The sequence below is a fragment of the Bos grunniens genome, chromosome 8 (assembly GCF_055505025.1).
Source record: "Bos grunniens cultivar Pamir isolate PY7600 chromosome 8, Bosgru_T2T1.0, whole genome shotgun sequence".
Taxonomy (NCBI): Eukaryota; Metazoa; Chordata; class Mammalia; order Artiodactyla; family Bovidae; genus Bos; species Bos grunniens.
In genome coordinates this window covers 101180240-101195160 of record NC_141172.1, presented here as the reverse complement: position 1 = coordinate 101195160, position 14921 = coordinate 101180240, and the positions used below count along the sequence as shown (strand labels likewise).

Here is a 14921-nt window from a genome sequence, read left to right as displayed (position 1 = left end):
ACTTCCCTCCACACTCAGAGCCACTGCTCCGCTCCGGGTCGTGTCCTCTCTTGCCTGGATCTCTCAACCAGCTCTGGGCGGGCTCCCTGCCTCCCGGGCCACTTTCCCAGTCCTACAGAGCCAACCGGGGAGACTTTCCTGATGAGATCCCGGTGATGGCTTCTCAGCAACCTCCTTTCCTGGGTTTATGAGTTCTTCTTTATCTCCGCAGCTCACTGCCTCTCTCCAACTGTCCGTTCTCCCTCTAAGGAGGTCTCCCTCCCCATTTCTAGAATGCGCGCTCTCTAGTCTAGCCCCACGCCTCTCACCGCTTAGATTCCTCTCTGGCCCTTCTCACCCCCAGGTCTTCGCTTACATCTTCCTGAAGCCTCTCTGACGCCCCAAGCTGACTGTCCCCGGAGTAGCAGGAAGTCCTACCAGCTCTGAAGCCACTGACGGTCTTGTCGCCTGGTCAAGCCTGTCGCCAGGGTGCCCTGGACCGACGGGCTTCTCGCCCTTGGAGCTCCAGCCACCTCACCCAGCTCTCTTTCAGCTCCTGAAAGATTCCTGTTCCTTCTGCCCCTCACCCCTCTTCCTTTGCCACCCCGGGAGTGCCTCCCTGAGCCCCTAGGATCCCGCCATCGTTCCACAGGCTTAGGGCACGGGACACGTTTTCTCCCGGGCAGTCGGGAACTCCACGTTCGGGGGTGTCACTAGGCCGGGCCCGCCGGGTGTCCCTGGGCCCGCAGCGCCCGGCGCGCAGCAGGTGCACGGCCGGTGCAGGAGCGATTGCTTGAAGGAGCATTCTCCGGGGCGCGGGCCTGCTGGGGAGGAAGGGCCCGCGCGCCGCTCCGCAAGCCCGGGACCCCGCGGCACCCTCTGCTCCCCCGTGCGGCGCCGGAAGCGCCCAGCCCGGTCCCCTCCCCGGGGCGCCAGCCGCCTTATCTCGGCGCCTCGGGGCCGCAGGAGGAGTCCAGGCGCGCCGGGAAGGAGGCGGCGGCGGCATGGCCAGGGGACCCTGGGGCGTCGGCATTCCGCTAGGCCGCCTGCTGCTGCCGCTGCTGCTGCTGCTCAGCCTAGCCCGAGGTGCGCCCCGAGCGTGGAGCCAGGACGGTGAGTGCGGGCGGGGAGCGGGCGCGGCGCTCCCCCGCCCCTGGGCCGGGCTGGCGCGGAGCCCGGGAGTGGGGCTCAGGTCGGAGATCGGGAGGGCGGGGCCCCGCGATACTGGTGGGCTTTCCCGGCTGCCTTCCCCGCCCCCGCACAGGGGCTGCGGGGAGCTGAGTGCCCTGCGGCCGGGTCCGCGCCCCCCGGGGACCTGGCGCGAGCCGGGGCTGGGCGCGAGCAGGGGGTGGGGGCGCCCCCTGGGAGAGCCGCGCCCCGCGCGAGAGGGCGTGGAAGGGCGTTCCGCCTGCACTGTCACGCTTCCGGCCCCGCTGTGGCTTTTGCGCGACAAATTCTTGACCCTGGAGCAGTTTTCTTCCTGCCTTTTAATTTTTGACATTTGATGAAGAACCGGGTGCTAATATGGTGATAAAGAAGTGTAAGGAAGTTTATGGGAATAAAGCACTCATTAATCAGTTGATTCATTTAACAGATGAATGGTCCTTGAATAGTTTTCTTGAGAAGGATGTGAGGTCCCTGTGCTGGCCCTCATTGACCTCATAGTCGTGTCCGACTCTTTGCCACCCCATGAACTGTAGCCGGCCTGGCTACTCTGTCCATGGGATTCTCCAGGCAAGAATACTGGAATGGGTTGCCATGCCCTCCTCCAGGGGATCTTCCCAACCCAGGGATGGAATCCAGGTCTCCCTCATTGCAGGCATTTTCTTTATGTCTGAGTCACTAGGAAGCCCATTCTGGAGAAGACTCAAGCAAATAATCCATTTCCAGGCAGTTGGAGTAGTAGCTTGCCAGGCTCCTCTGGTCATGAAATTCTCCAGGGAGTGGGTTGCCAGTTCCTTCTCCAGGGGAATCCTCCCAACTCAGGGATCGAGCCCTGGTCTCCTGCATTACAGGCAGATTCTTTACTGCCTGAGCCACCAGGTAAGCCCTAGAATCCCATCAGTGCTCTGAAAAGTTGAATCGTCAGAAGAGGGAGAGACTACATTTGAATAAGGGAATCCGGTGGCACCGTGGATGAGGTGACCCTTAAATGGGGCCAAAAAAAGTAGGTAATATTCGATATGGGAAGCTGAGGAAAAGGCATCCCAGCTCATCACAGAGGGCACAGTCAGCTCTCCACTGAGAATGAATGAGTGAATGAATGAAATCCCAGATGGAGGGGACAAAGTAAGAAAGCACGTGGAGACACAAAAGCACAGGGTCTGCATTTCCGTTTGACTGATGTGTAGAAGGTGGGTGGAAAATGGGGGCGGAACAGCAGGTTGGAGTTCACCAGAAGGCAGTGCGTTGTAGTTGGCAGACTCAGGCATTTAGACTTAGATGCTTCTGGGCAGTGAGAAGCCATTGATAATCACTGCAGGTTTAGTACAGGGAGTGAGTGATATAAAAAATGGTACAAGGGAGACTCTTCTGTTGGTCCAGCGGGTAAGACTCCATGCTGCCACAACAGAGGGCATGGATTCAACCCCTGACTGGGGAACTAAGATCCCACATGCCAGGCAGTGCAGCCGAAAAAAGAGGTATAAGGAAAGCGTCTAGCTTCCCTAATGAAATGAAACAGTCATCCTGTGAAGTGAAGTGAAGTAAATGAAACAGTCATCCTGTAGTGGATGGCAAATACCATGTAAGGAGATGCTCAGGGACTCTGTGGCTCCTACTCTTGTTCCCCCCAATTCTCTTCACCTCCGGACTTTCACTATCCCCGGATGGTATTTTTCTTGGTTGGCGAATCTTCTGAAGTGCCCCCCCCCGCCCCCGCTTTTTTTTTAACATCAGATGCTCTGATGGGCTTTCTAACTTCCTTCTCTAACTTGGTCTCCCACAGCAGTGTAGATAAAAGCTTGCAGATGCTTGGAGCATACTTCAGAATCTCTATGTGAAGACAGTAGCCTTGGAAACTGTCCGCTGTGTTCCCATTGACTTGCTGGGTTCAGATGTTGACCGAAGTAACTACATAAGCCCAGCCATCTGCAACTGCTTAACTGCTGTGGTGTGAATCTTGGGAAATGGAAGTCAGGGTTGAGGTTGCGCCTCCTCTCCCTATGTCAGCATTTTCCCATCCTTTACAACTGTGGAGAACCTGGTGTGATGAAGGGCAGGTTTCCTTGCGGTAGATGGTGTGGGAACTGACTGGAGGCTTACGGGCTCTTGAGGAAGTTGTTACATCTGTTCTAAAAGTCCTGACTCTTGGCCCCACAGTCATAACAGCAGGAAATGAGGACTGTGTGTAGATGATAAGGTGGAAAGGGAAGGACTTAATGACAGATGTTAAGGTTCAAGCGAACCAAAGAGGGAAGATGGAACAATACAGGTTTGGGACGGGTTGATTTGGTATATGGTTCTATAGTGCTATAGTGCTCTGTCGTGTCCTACTCTTTGCGACCCCGTGGACTGTAGCCCACCAGGTTTCTTGCCTGATTTCCCTGGAGTGGGTTGCCATTTCCTGCTCCAGGGATCTTCATGACCCAAGGATTGAACCTGCTTCTCTGCATCTCCTGCATTGGGCAGGCAGGCTCTTTACCACTAGTGCTACCTGGGAAGCCCCATATGGTTCCATTGTTGTTCAGTTGCTAAGTCATGTTTGACTGTTTGTGACCCCATGGACTGCAGCACACCAGGCTTCCATGTCCTCACTATTTCCCGGAGTTTGCTCAAACTAATGTCCGCTGAGTTCGTGATGCTATCCAACCATCTTATCCTCTGTACCCTCCTTCTCCTCCAGCCCTCAGTTTTTCCCAGCCTCAGGGTCTTTTTCAATGAGTCAGCTCTTCACATCAGGTGGCCAAAGTTTTGGAGTTTCAACTTCAGCATCAGTCCTTCCAATGAATATTCAGGGTTGATTTCCTTTAGGATTGACTGGTTGGATCTCCTTGCAGTCCAAGGGACTCTCAAAAGTCTTCTCCAACACCACAGTTTGAACACATCAGTTCTTCGGCCCTCAGTCTTCTTTATGGTGCCACTTTTATATATGGTTCTATACGAGGACAAAAAAAGATTTGGGAAGAAAGATACTTCGTTGTTTTGGAGATCCTGAATTTGAGGTGATGTTAGGAATTTCGAGAGATGAAATCAACAGGGAATTGAGGCTGTGGACAGTAAGTGTCTGCAGTGATGGTGACTCAATGGTCACTTGAAGCCTTGAGGTTGATAAGACTAAGAGGACCGAGGACAGATTCTTTTTGGTTTTTGTTTTTTTTCCAATTTTTTCATTATTTATTTTTAATTGAAGGATAATCACAATATTCTGTTTATTTCTTCCATACATCAACATGGATGTTCCCTTCCTCGCGAGCCTCCCTTCCACCTCCTGCCACATCCCACCCCTCTAGGTTGTCACAGAGCCCCAGTTTGAATTCCCTGAGTCATACAGCAGATTCCCACTGGCTATCTACTTTACATATGTTAGTGTATACGTTTCCACGCTACTCTCTCCATTTGTCCCACCCTCTTCTTCCTACCCATAAATGTGTTCACAAGTCTGTTCTATTTTTGCATCTCTACTGCTACCATGCAAAGAACCTATTCATCAGTACCATTTTTCTAGGTTCCATCGATATGTGTTAATATACGGTATTTGTTTTTCTCTTTCTGACTTACTTCACTCTGTATAATAGGCTCTAGGTTCATCCACCTAATTAGCACTGACTCAAATTCGTTCCTTTTTATGGCTGAGTAATATTCCATTGTATATATGTACCACAGCTTTTTCATCCATCTGTTGATGGACACCTAGGTTGCTTCCATGTCCTAGCTATTGTAAATAGTGTTGCAATGAACAGTGGAGTACATGTGTCTTTTTCATTTATGGTTTTCTCAGGGTATATGCCCAGTAGTGGGGTTGTTGGATCATATGGTAGTTTTATTCGTAGTTTTTAAAGAAGTCTCCATACCGTCTTCCATAGTGGCTGTATCAATTTACATTCCCACCAACAGTGCAAGGGGGTTCCCTTTTCTCCACACCCTCTCCAGCATTTATTGTTGGTAGAGTTTTTTGATGATGACCCTTCTGACCAGTATGAGGTGATATGTCACTGTAGTTTTGATTTGCACTTCTCTAATAGTGAGTGATGTTGAGCTTCTTTTGATGTGTTTAGTAGCCTTCAAGGACAGATTCTTGGAAACACTAAGTTCAGATGGTACATGTGGAGGAGAAGGAGCAGCACCCACATAAGTCAAAGGAAGACTGAACTAGAAGAGCATCGAGGAAACCAGGAGAATGGGAGCCAAGGGTGTGGAGACTGAGAACAAGTCTTTAGTTTTGGTGACTCTGTCAGTGGGAGCCAGAGCTAGCTGAGCAGTGAGAGTGAGAGCCAGATGCTGCTGCTGCTGCTAAGTCGCTTCAGTCGTGTCTGACTCTGTTCGATCCCATAGGGCTCAAATGAATGCAGGACCTTGACTGCAGAGTAGATACTCTTTAAAGAAGATCGAAGCAAATAGGAGATTGTGTTCAGTTGGGCTGGCCAGGTCAGTGCAAGATATTCTTTTTTTTTTGGCCAGGAGAACAGTGGTAAAGCTGTCTCCAGCACATTTTATTTTTACTTTTTATTGGACTATAATTACCTTACGATGCTTTGTTAGTTTCTGCTGTACAATGAAGTGAATCAGCTGTATGTATGCATATATCTCCTCCCCCATAGACCTCCGCCCCACTCCTGTCCCTCTAGGTCATCACAGAGCGTGAGCTGAGCGTCTTAAGCTTTATAGCAGCTTCTCACTAGCTATCTGTTTTGCACATGGTAGTGTATATATGTCAATCCTAATTTCCCAACTCATCCCATCTTCCCCTCCCTCCTGTGTCCACGTATCTGTTCTCTACATCTGTGTCAGTATTCCTGCACTGGAAAGAGGTTCATCAGTACATCTAACACATTTTAGAATGAGATGAATTACCCAGTAGAGTGAGAAACTGAAAATGTAAAAAAAAAAATGAGACTTACTGGAGAAGGTCGAAAACAAAGGTGGTCTACAAGTGGAAAGCTTCATCAGGAGAGGGGAAGGAAGGAGAAGAATGGAGACCTGCTCTTGCCTTCCCCTACAGCTGGCTACTTAGTGAGTGCTGTGCAGTTTTCAAAACCAGCCCAACTGTCCTCCTTCTTGGAGGCCCCTTGGAGTTTTCCAGTTCCCTTTGCAGGACCAGAGACACCACACACATGCCTCTGTGCTATATTGTGTGGGACACTAAACACTTAAGGAAGTATCTGTACATACACATATGTACACATACATATCTATATAATACCTTTGCCCTATACGCTTACACCATATTGCAGTGTAATTGTTTACTAGTGTGAGAGGTCCTTGTGAGTAGGGACTGTGGCTTGTATTCGGAATCTGGTATGGAAATAAATGAAGACTACTCCATGAGAATAGGCAAAGGCTGTTTATATAGAGCTTCCTCTAGCAAGAGAGTCAGCCATCATCTCTTATGTTTGTCAGAGACTCAAAGACAGGCTGGGGAGTGTCACAACTTGACAGCGGAAAAGGGAAGTCTTCAGGTGTGCCCCCGTTGGCTGGAGGATGTTGCCATGGGGAAGCTGGAGATGGCTTCCCTCTAACAGCAGGCGTCCCATTGGTTAGGGTAGTGTATTTGGCTTTCTCTGATTGGCCCTAAGTTTGAGGCATGGGCAAATATTAGGGAAACTGGCCAATACTGATTAAATCCTGATGACTTGGCTGTTACAGAGGTGGTTTGACTTACTAGACCAGTGGTTGCAGGTTGTAGGTCAGAGTTCTGTTTTTATGTATGATCTAGCCATTGTCCATTTGTATTTTCAGTCTCTCACTGGTAACATTGCTAAATTATATTTAACTGTCATCCAAGATGCTCCACACAGCCTTTGACTGTGTGGATCACAACAAACTGTGGAAAATTCTCAAAGAGATGGGAATACCAGACCACCTCACTTGCCTCATGAGAAACCTGTATGCAGGTCAAGAAGCAACAGTTAGAACAAGACATGGAACAACACACTGGTTCCAAATCGGGAAAGGAGTACGTCAAGGCTGTATATTGTCACCCTGCTTATTTAACTTCTATGCAGAGTACACCATGCGAAATGCCAGGCTGGACAAACCACATGCTGGAATCAAGATTGCAGGGAGAAATATCAATAACCTCAGATATGCAAATGATACCACCTTTATGGCAGAAAGCAAAGAGGAACTAAAGAGCCTCTTGATGAAGGTGAAAGAGGGGAGTGAAAAAGCTGGCTGAAAATTCAAATTCAAAAAGCTAAGATCATGGCATCCGGTCCCATCACTTCATGGCAAATAGATGGGGAAACAATGGAAACAGTGAGAGACTTTATTTTCTCGGGCTCCAACATCACTGCAGATGGTGACCACACCCATGAAATTAAAGGATGCTTGCTCCTTGGAAGAAAAGCTATGACCAGCCTAGACAGCATATTAAAAATCAGAGACATTACTTTGCCAACAAAGGTCCATCTAGTCAAAGCTATGATTTTTCCAGTAGTCATGTATGGATGTGAGAGTTGGACCATATAGAAGGCTGAGTGCCGAAGAATTGATGCTTTTGAACTGTGGTGTTGGAGAAGACTCTTGAGAGTCCCTTGGACTGCAAGGAGATCAAACCAGTCAATTCTAAAGGAGATCAACCCTGAATATTCATTGGAAGGACTGATGCTGAAGCTAAAGCTTCAGTACTTTGGCCACCTGATGCAAAGAGCCAATTAATTAGAAAAGATGCTCATCCTGGGAAATATTGAAAACAGGAGGAGAAGGGAATGACAGAGGACGAGATGGTTGGATGGCATCGCCGATTCGATGGACATGAGTTTGAGCAAGCTCCAAGAGACGGTGAAAAACAGAGAAGCCTGGCGTGCTGCAGTCCGTGGGGTTGCAAAGAGTCGGACATGACTGAGCGACTGAACAACAAAAACAACAACAACAAAGATGCTTCAGGGAGGAGAGAGTGGAGGAGCGGAAGTCAGGTAGCCTGAGTGGGAGGAAGGTGTGAGATGGTAGTAGATAGAGCAGGAGGGTGTTGGTGGGTGGGTGAGGTGCCAAGCCCTAGTGGAGCAGAGAGGTTAGTAATGGGTGAGGAGGGCTGGAACCAGTCAGTCCTGTTTCTTAACCTTTCCCTGGTATTGCTCCGAGTCTGGGAGTGGCTGAGGAACCTGTTGGCTCAGGCCCTTTGGGGTTGGGGAAAGCCAGGGGTTGGGCAGAGGCCTTGAGAGGCTTGGGGAGTGATGGTGGAGGGGGTTGGGGAAGTTGTTATGGTATGAAGGGCGCTGACTTCCCAAATCTGCATCCCATAGTTTTCACTCTGTCATCGTGAATCACAGCCGCACATACTCTGTTCAGAGTGAGAAGAGGAGGAAACAGGGGGAAATGGAAGGAGTGCCTTGTTCTGGAGTGACTTACAGTCACTCAAAGTAACAGAGCAGGATTAGAGCTGACAAGGCCGATTCCCACCGTGGCCTGTCTTCCTTCTCCAGAAACTTGGCTCTTAGGGCCTATTCTCAGCTTCTGGTCAAATCCTAAAATAGGCTCTTAGGTCTCTGCAGCCCAAGGTAGCAAGTGGCCTGTTGGCCTTAGGTCTGCAAAGGGGACGGGGCGGGGGGTGAGGTGGGGGTGGGGTTGAATATGGATTACAGAAAAAAAAAAAAAAAAGGTATGCAGCTTGCTGGAGAATGTGAGGCAGCCTGTTTGTGGGTGACACTCAGGACATGAACCTTAGGGTGTGGCTGCTTTGCTCAGAGTTCCGAAGCACTGATGTTGGGACACTTGGCATGGGTTGGTTCCTGGTCTGGAGGCCAGGTGTGGCGGTCCTGCTGCAAGTTGGTCTCGGTTAAAGAGGAAGGTGGACAGAAGAAGGCAAAAGGGCCAGCGCAGCTGTGGGCTGATAGTCATTTAATGCAAGGAAAGGTTGTAGGTTCTTGACTGGGAATGGCAGCCTTGCACTGAGGGGAGAGGGAGTGGCCCATGGTTCCCACTGCCCTGCGAGGACTATACTGCTTGAAAGAGTAGAGTGTGCTCTGTCTTGGTGGATTTTTAATGCAGAGGCTATTTTGTTTGTTTGTTTTTGTTTTCCTGTCAGGCATGTTGGAGAGGAGAGACTACGAGATCTCTCACGTTCCTTCTGTCTCCGGAATTTGATGCAGTCTCTTAGGAGCTGTGCGATTTTCTGTGGTACTGTGGAAGACTCGGGAATGCTTTCTCTTCCTGAGCGTCGGCGCCCCTTTGCTTTCTTCCTCAGGTCATCTGATCTGTTTCCACATGTCTCCATGAGTGTGAGAGACAGGATCTCAGGCAGGGGGTGCAGTGGGCTGGTCTGGTGAGCGGCTGGGGAGTAGATCACGATTTGAATCCAAGCACTCCATCTGTGCTTTTAAAACTTCCTTCTTCTCTTGACAGTGGACAAAATCTGCTTTGTCACAGTCCATCTGCTGTTGTTTCAAGGGTGCATGTAAGTTGTTGCTTGAATTTTCAAATACGAGCTGGCAGCCTCCACTCCATCCCGAGGTCTAGGTGTCCGTGTGCAGTGACATGGAGAGGAGGGAGGGGTAAGCAGAGCTGAAAGGGTGAGGAAGCTGAACTTACAACTTCTGAGTCAGATGTTACTCAGAAGGCTGAGAGGATGTGGGAGGTGGACAGGGAGTGAACAAGGAGGTACTATGGTTCCCAGAATATCAACCCCCTGAATAGGCAGGCATCTGTCTACACGATATTCCTTTGGGTTTTTGTATCAGTGCAGCTCTCCATGACTCTTTATTAGTATAATTGGGAGCTGGCTAGCTGTCAGTACCTTCATTTATTCATTAATGAAGAGCTGTTGAGTGGATGTTACAATAATGCCTGACATATTCTAATTGCTTCATGCTAATGAACTCATTTACTCTTCAACCCACAAAACAGCCTGTAGGTTTATTTTCATCTTCGGATTACAGATTTACAGGAAACTGAGGCACAGGATTGTCAAGAATTCCTCAGCTAGCTAGTGGCCAAGCTAGGACTGTAGCCCAAGTGATCTGTCTTAACCCTGCTCTGAACCAGGGTGTCTCAGACCAGGCACTGCCTCATGCATGACTTGTTTCTAACAACAATAACAATATCTATGGAAAGAGATATAAATATTCATGGAAATTAGCTCTTTGTCTAGTGCTTGAAAGCTCCTGAAGCACTGATATTTCTCATTTAGTCCTCGAAACGTGATCTCCATCTGAAAGATTAAAACCAGATCTCTGACAGTTTCCTTGCCTACGATCCCATAATCAGGGAGCAAGAGAGAAAACCCCAACTGAGATTGAGACACCGGTGCTCTCATTGTTGGGTGTAGTTTTAGCTGACTTAGTCACTGCAGAGTAGAGAAGGGAAGTGAGTCTCGGGTGGCAGCCCTCAGCTGAGAGATACAGTAATAGTAACAGAGAGTACCTGTCAGGTGTATCCTCTTAGACTTTTGGAGTTTGCATTCTCCTGTTGCTCTGCCAGTAATTCTCGGCATCCCTAGGCCAAGGGGAAGGTGGCGGGGGTGCCCCTCACCTCTGTAGTAGTCACCTCGGTTACTGCGTTGTAGCCACCTCTCTGCTGTCCTAAGCAGAATCTGCTGAAGACAGAAGTCACGTCATCCTTCATGTGGCTGTGGAGCTGCGCCTTGACGCAGTTCCTCTCGCCACCCCTGTCCCCAGGTAATAGCAAAGGCACAGTGACCTGGGCCCTGGCCTGGAGGATTCTGTTGGGTTATTCTCTCTGTCATGTTGGTCCCACGGCTGAGCTGCGCCTCAGTCCAGACTTGGTGAAAGATGTCTTTGGTATTGCCTTTTCTTTCCCCAGGGTCCTTGATAGATTGAGACTTCTTCTGGTGGCTCAGTTGGTAAAGAATCCGCCTGCAGTGTGGGAGACCTGGGTTTGATTACTGGGTTGGGAAGATCCCCTGGAGAAGGGAAAGGCTACCTACTCCAGTATTCTGGCCTGGAGAAGTCCATGGACTGTGCAGCCTATGGGGTTGCAGAGTCAGACACAACTGAGCAACTTTCACTTTCACTTCTGGGAGCTTCTTAGAAATGCAGATTCTCAGGCTCTGCCCACACCCAAACCCAACACTTCAGATTCTGTTTTAACAAGTTCTCCAAATAGGGTGACCAATTATCTTGGTTTGCACCCAACTGAGGGGTTTCCTGGGACAGGGGACTTTTAGTATTAAAACTGGGTTGAATTGGTTACTTTGTCTCCGGTGATTCTGGGTGTTTGTGTGACTGCAAATGTTTATTATTGTTTTAAGTTGCTAAGTTTTGGAGTAATTCATTAGGTAACAGTAAAAAACGGACTGAACAACTAACACTTTTTTTTTCAAGAAGGAATAAATATGTGATTAATGTCTGCAAAATTTAACATTGTTAAATTTTAAAATCACTTTGTAAACTAATTGTGTACATTTATGCTCTTCTCCAGTGGTTCTTTTTTAAGATGAATTAATTGTCCGTTGTTCTGTGTCTCTGCTGCTGCGCGCAGGCTCTCTCTCCTTGCAGTGAGCAGGCGCTATTCTGTTGCGCTGCTCTGGCTTCTCATCGTGGTGGCTTCTCTTGTTGCGGAGCCCACAGGCTCTTGGGCTTCCGTAGTTGCCGCCCGTGATCTCGGTAGTTGTGGCTTTCAGGCTCTAGAGCTCGGGCTCAGTCGTTGTGGCACAGAGGCTTAGTGCTCTCCAGCATGTGGAATCTTCCGGGACCAGGGCTGGAACCGGTGTCCCCTGCGTTGGTAGGCAGAGTCTCAACCACTGGACCACAGGAGAAGCCCTCTAGTGATTCTTAACTGAGCTAGGAGCTGTTGATCGGTGGATGCTATTGTGTGGTCAGAAGCAGCCCCAAACCCACCCCAGCCGCTGCCCTTCCTTGTATTGAGGTTGTGCTTCCTACCCCTTTCTTTAGGATAGGTTTCTTCCCCACTCCTGGTCCCACAAGCAATTAGCACTCAGAGGCTTTCCCTACTAGGCCCTGCAGAGTGGGCTAATTATGGCTGAACAAGAGGCCTCCGTTGAGGTCCCACTTTCTCTGGAAACCACTTGCTCTTCTGCAGGTGGTATGGGAAGCCTTTGGTAGCCTGGCACACATCTTGTGTATTAAAAATGGTTAAATAGATTTACCCCATATTGGTGGACATTTAGTGTGGGGACTCATCTCTCTCTTCAACTCTGTCTGTTGCTCATATAACTGGAACCTTCCTGGTGCATTTTTCCAGGTTGTAACGTTCCATCTTATGCCAGGGTTAGTTAGAGGATCTGGGCATTTACCTACTCCTCCATATTTTCCACTTATTCCTTAAATTCTCAGGCCCTACCCTTTATGTTTGCATTCTGAGGCACTTAGGGACCTCATTCCTGAGCCTTTCTGGTTGACTTTTATTTATTTTTATTTTAATTATTCTTTTTTTCCCTCCTTCCCTCTTTCTTCCTTTCTCCCTTCCTTCCTTTCTTTTTTCTTTCCTTTTAATTCTTCCTCTCAGTCAATTCCCACATGTCCATCTCTTTCATCTTCTGAAATATTGTCAGCATCCTTGGCTGCTGTCATCTTCTCTTCCAGGGTTTATACCTTCTTGGTCCTTTAATGTCATTTTTAAATTTGGGGGTGGAGGGTTGTGAGTGTGTTTAATCTGCTGTGTTTAATTGAAAGTCTTTCATTTGTAATTTAAAAGAAATTGTTTATGTATTTTAGTTGTATGTTTGTATATATACTCTTTTTTTTTTCTTTACCAATCTTGAATTTGACTACTAGTCTTTATGATGGGCTGACTTTGGCAAAAGTTTTTTCAAAGAATTTGAATATATTTTCTAATTTTTTAACATCTTTTTACTAAGTCCTAACTCCCCTATCCCACAGCCTCTCTTTGTTTTTTCTTTCTTCAAGCTTCTTGCATTAAAATTATATTTTCCCCTATCCCCTTCCTGGCTGCCTGCTTTTCTTTTTTCTCTTAAAGTATATAAAAACATGTCAAACTCAGCTTTTCTGAAGTAGATAAGCTTTTATGTCTGGTATTAAACATTTCAATGTTGATATCCTCTTTTTGTTCCAATAATTATTTAGGAGACTATTCTGTAGTTTACAAGAAGGCTTACTTTTGGGGATGCAAGTCTTATGTTTTATCTTGTAATTTTATTATATTATTACATGGTAGTCAGTATGACCTATATAATTTCTAACTTTTTAAAGTTTGTTGCATTTTTCTTTAAAGTTTGGGATATAATAAAATTTGTAAATATCCTTTGGTTAATTTAGTACTTCTTAGTGATAAGCATGGCTTGTCTCATTTTTGTGTTGTATTTTGTTTAAAAAAATAAAAAGCAAGCCTGATTAAGAATATTTGTATGTCGCCCTTTCTTGGTTGGTTTCATGCCTAGAGCAGTCTGTGGGCTCTTTATTACCTGGGTAGTAATGGAGCCAAGACTAAGGTGAAATTCCATACTGAAATGTTCTCCTTCCTAGGTCAACTCCTGATATTACAGACACTGGGAGTGCAATATAATATTCCCACAAAGCCTCGGCTAGAAATTCTTGTTTGATCTTAGGCCATGTATCGCCATCTGGTAGATCTGGATGTTTCAGGAATTTAAGCCCCAAACATTTTTGCTCCTTATCTAAATAATTGGGATCTGGTGATCCTCCTGGGACTGGTTATTGTCTCACTGACATTTAAAACACATTTGCCACTTTTTCCCTAAAAGCAAAATGGATAGGGCAGTAGATGAGTACCTCTCCCCTCCATTTGCTTTTTAAAAATAACGTGCTGCGATTCATGGGGTCGCAAACAGTTGGACACGACTGAGCGACTGATCTGATCCGATCTGATTGTAGTTTATTTTATTTTTTGGTCATGCTGCACAGCTTGCAGGATCTTAATTCCCCCACCAGGGGTTGAACCTATGCCCCCTGCAGTAGAAGCATGGAGTCTTAATGCCCAGGGAATTTCCCCATTTGCTTTTTAAGTTGTAGGCAGTAGGACTGCAGGTGCCTTTATCCAGTTGGCCAATAAAAATATACTGAATGTTTTTGCCCCGCCATAATGATATGTGGGCAAATGACATAATTCCTGTCCTTGAGAAGCTCATTCATAATAACAAGCTGAGAAGACAGAGATGGAATAGAATATATTGACAAATTAACATGTTTGATATGGGAATGTATAAGCATTAGGAGAGCACAGAGGAAGATACATTTAATTTTCCTAAAGAATGAAGGAATGTGGACCACCCTAGGGAGAGTGGGGTCTTGAAATGAGAATAGGTGCTAGTTGGCCAGAGAGGGAAGGATAGACATTCTAGCTGAAGGAACATCATGACTAGGGCATGAACTAAGACAGTGGGTAGCATGTTTGTGTGGGAAAGAGCAGTTGGCCTCTTTCCTGGAGAACACTGTATATTTGAGTTTGGAAGCATTGAGGCTTACAGAAGTTAGTCTGGGGTTACACTTATGGAAGCACTGAATACCAGGTAGAAGAATTTGCACTCTACTTGTGGGGAGTGGGCAACCATTGCAGATTTCTAAGGATGAAATAAGGTCTTTTGTTGTTGTTCAGTCACTAAGTCACGTCCAACTCTTTGCCCCTCCATGGACTGCAGCACACCAGGCTTCCCTGTCCTTCACTGTCTCCCAGAGTTTGCTCAAATTCATGTCCACTGAGTCAGTGATGCTATCCAACCATCTCACCCTCTGCTGTCCTTTTCTCCTTTTACCTTCAGTCTTTCCCAGCATCAGAGTCTTTTCATTGAGTCAGTTCTTGGCGTCACGTGGCCAAAGTATTAGAGCTTCAACTTCAGCATCAGTCCTTCCAATGAATATTCAGGGTTGATTTCCTTTAGAATTGACTGG

The 14921-nt window shown here is 47.3% G+C and overlaps 1 protein-coding gene across 3 annotated transcripts in view; it reads left to right on the top strand.

Annotated features, from left to right (window-relative positions):
• Positions 1-410: 410 nt before the first annotated feature.
• SUSD1 (sushi domain containing 1) overlaps positions 411-14921 on the top strand; it is a 136984-nt gene continuing 122473 nt past the window's right edge. For 2 of the 3 annotated variants that reach the window (XM_086414540.1, XM_086414541.1), the window contains exon 1: positions 411-1092. In XM_086414540.1, the coding sequence (XP_086270666.1) occupies positions 984-1092 (109 nt within the window). In that variant the 5' untranslated portion in view covers positions 411-983. Of the gene's footprint in view, positions 1093-10594; positions 10752-14921 lie in introns of those variants that run through there. The other variant, XM_086414542.1, reaches the window with a different exon arrangement.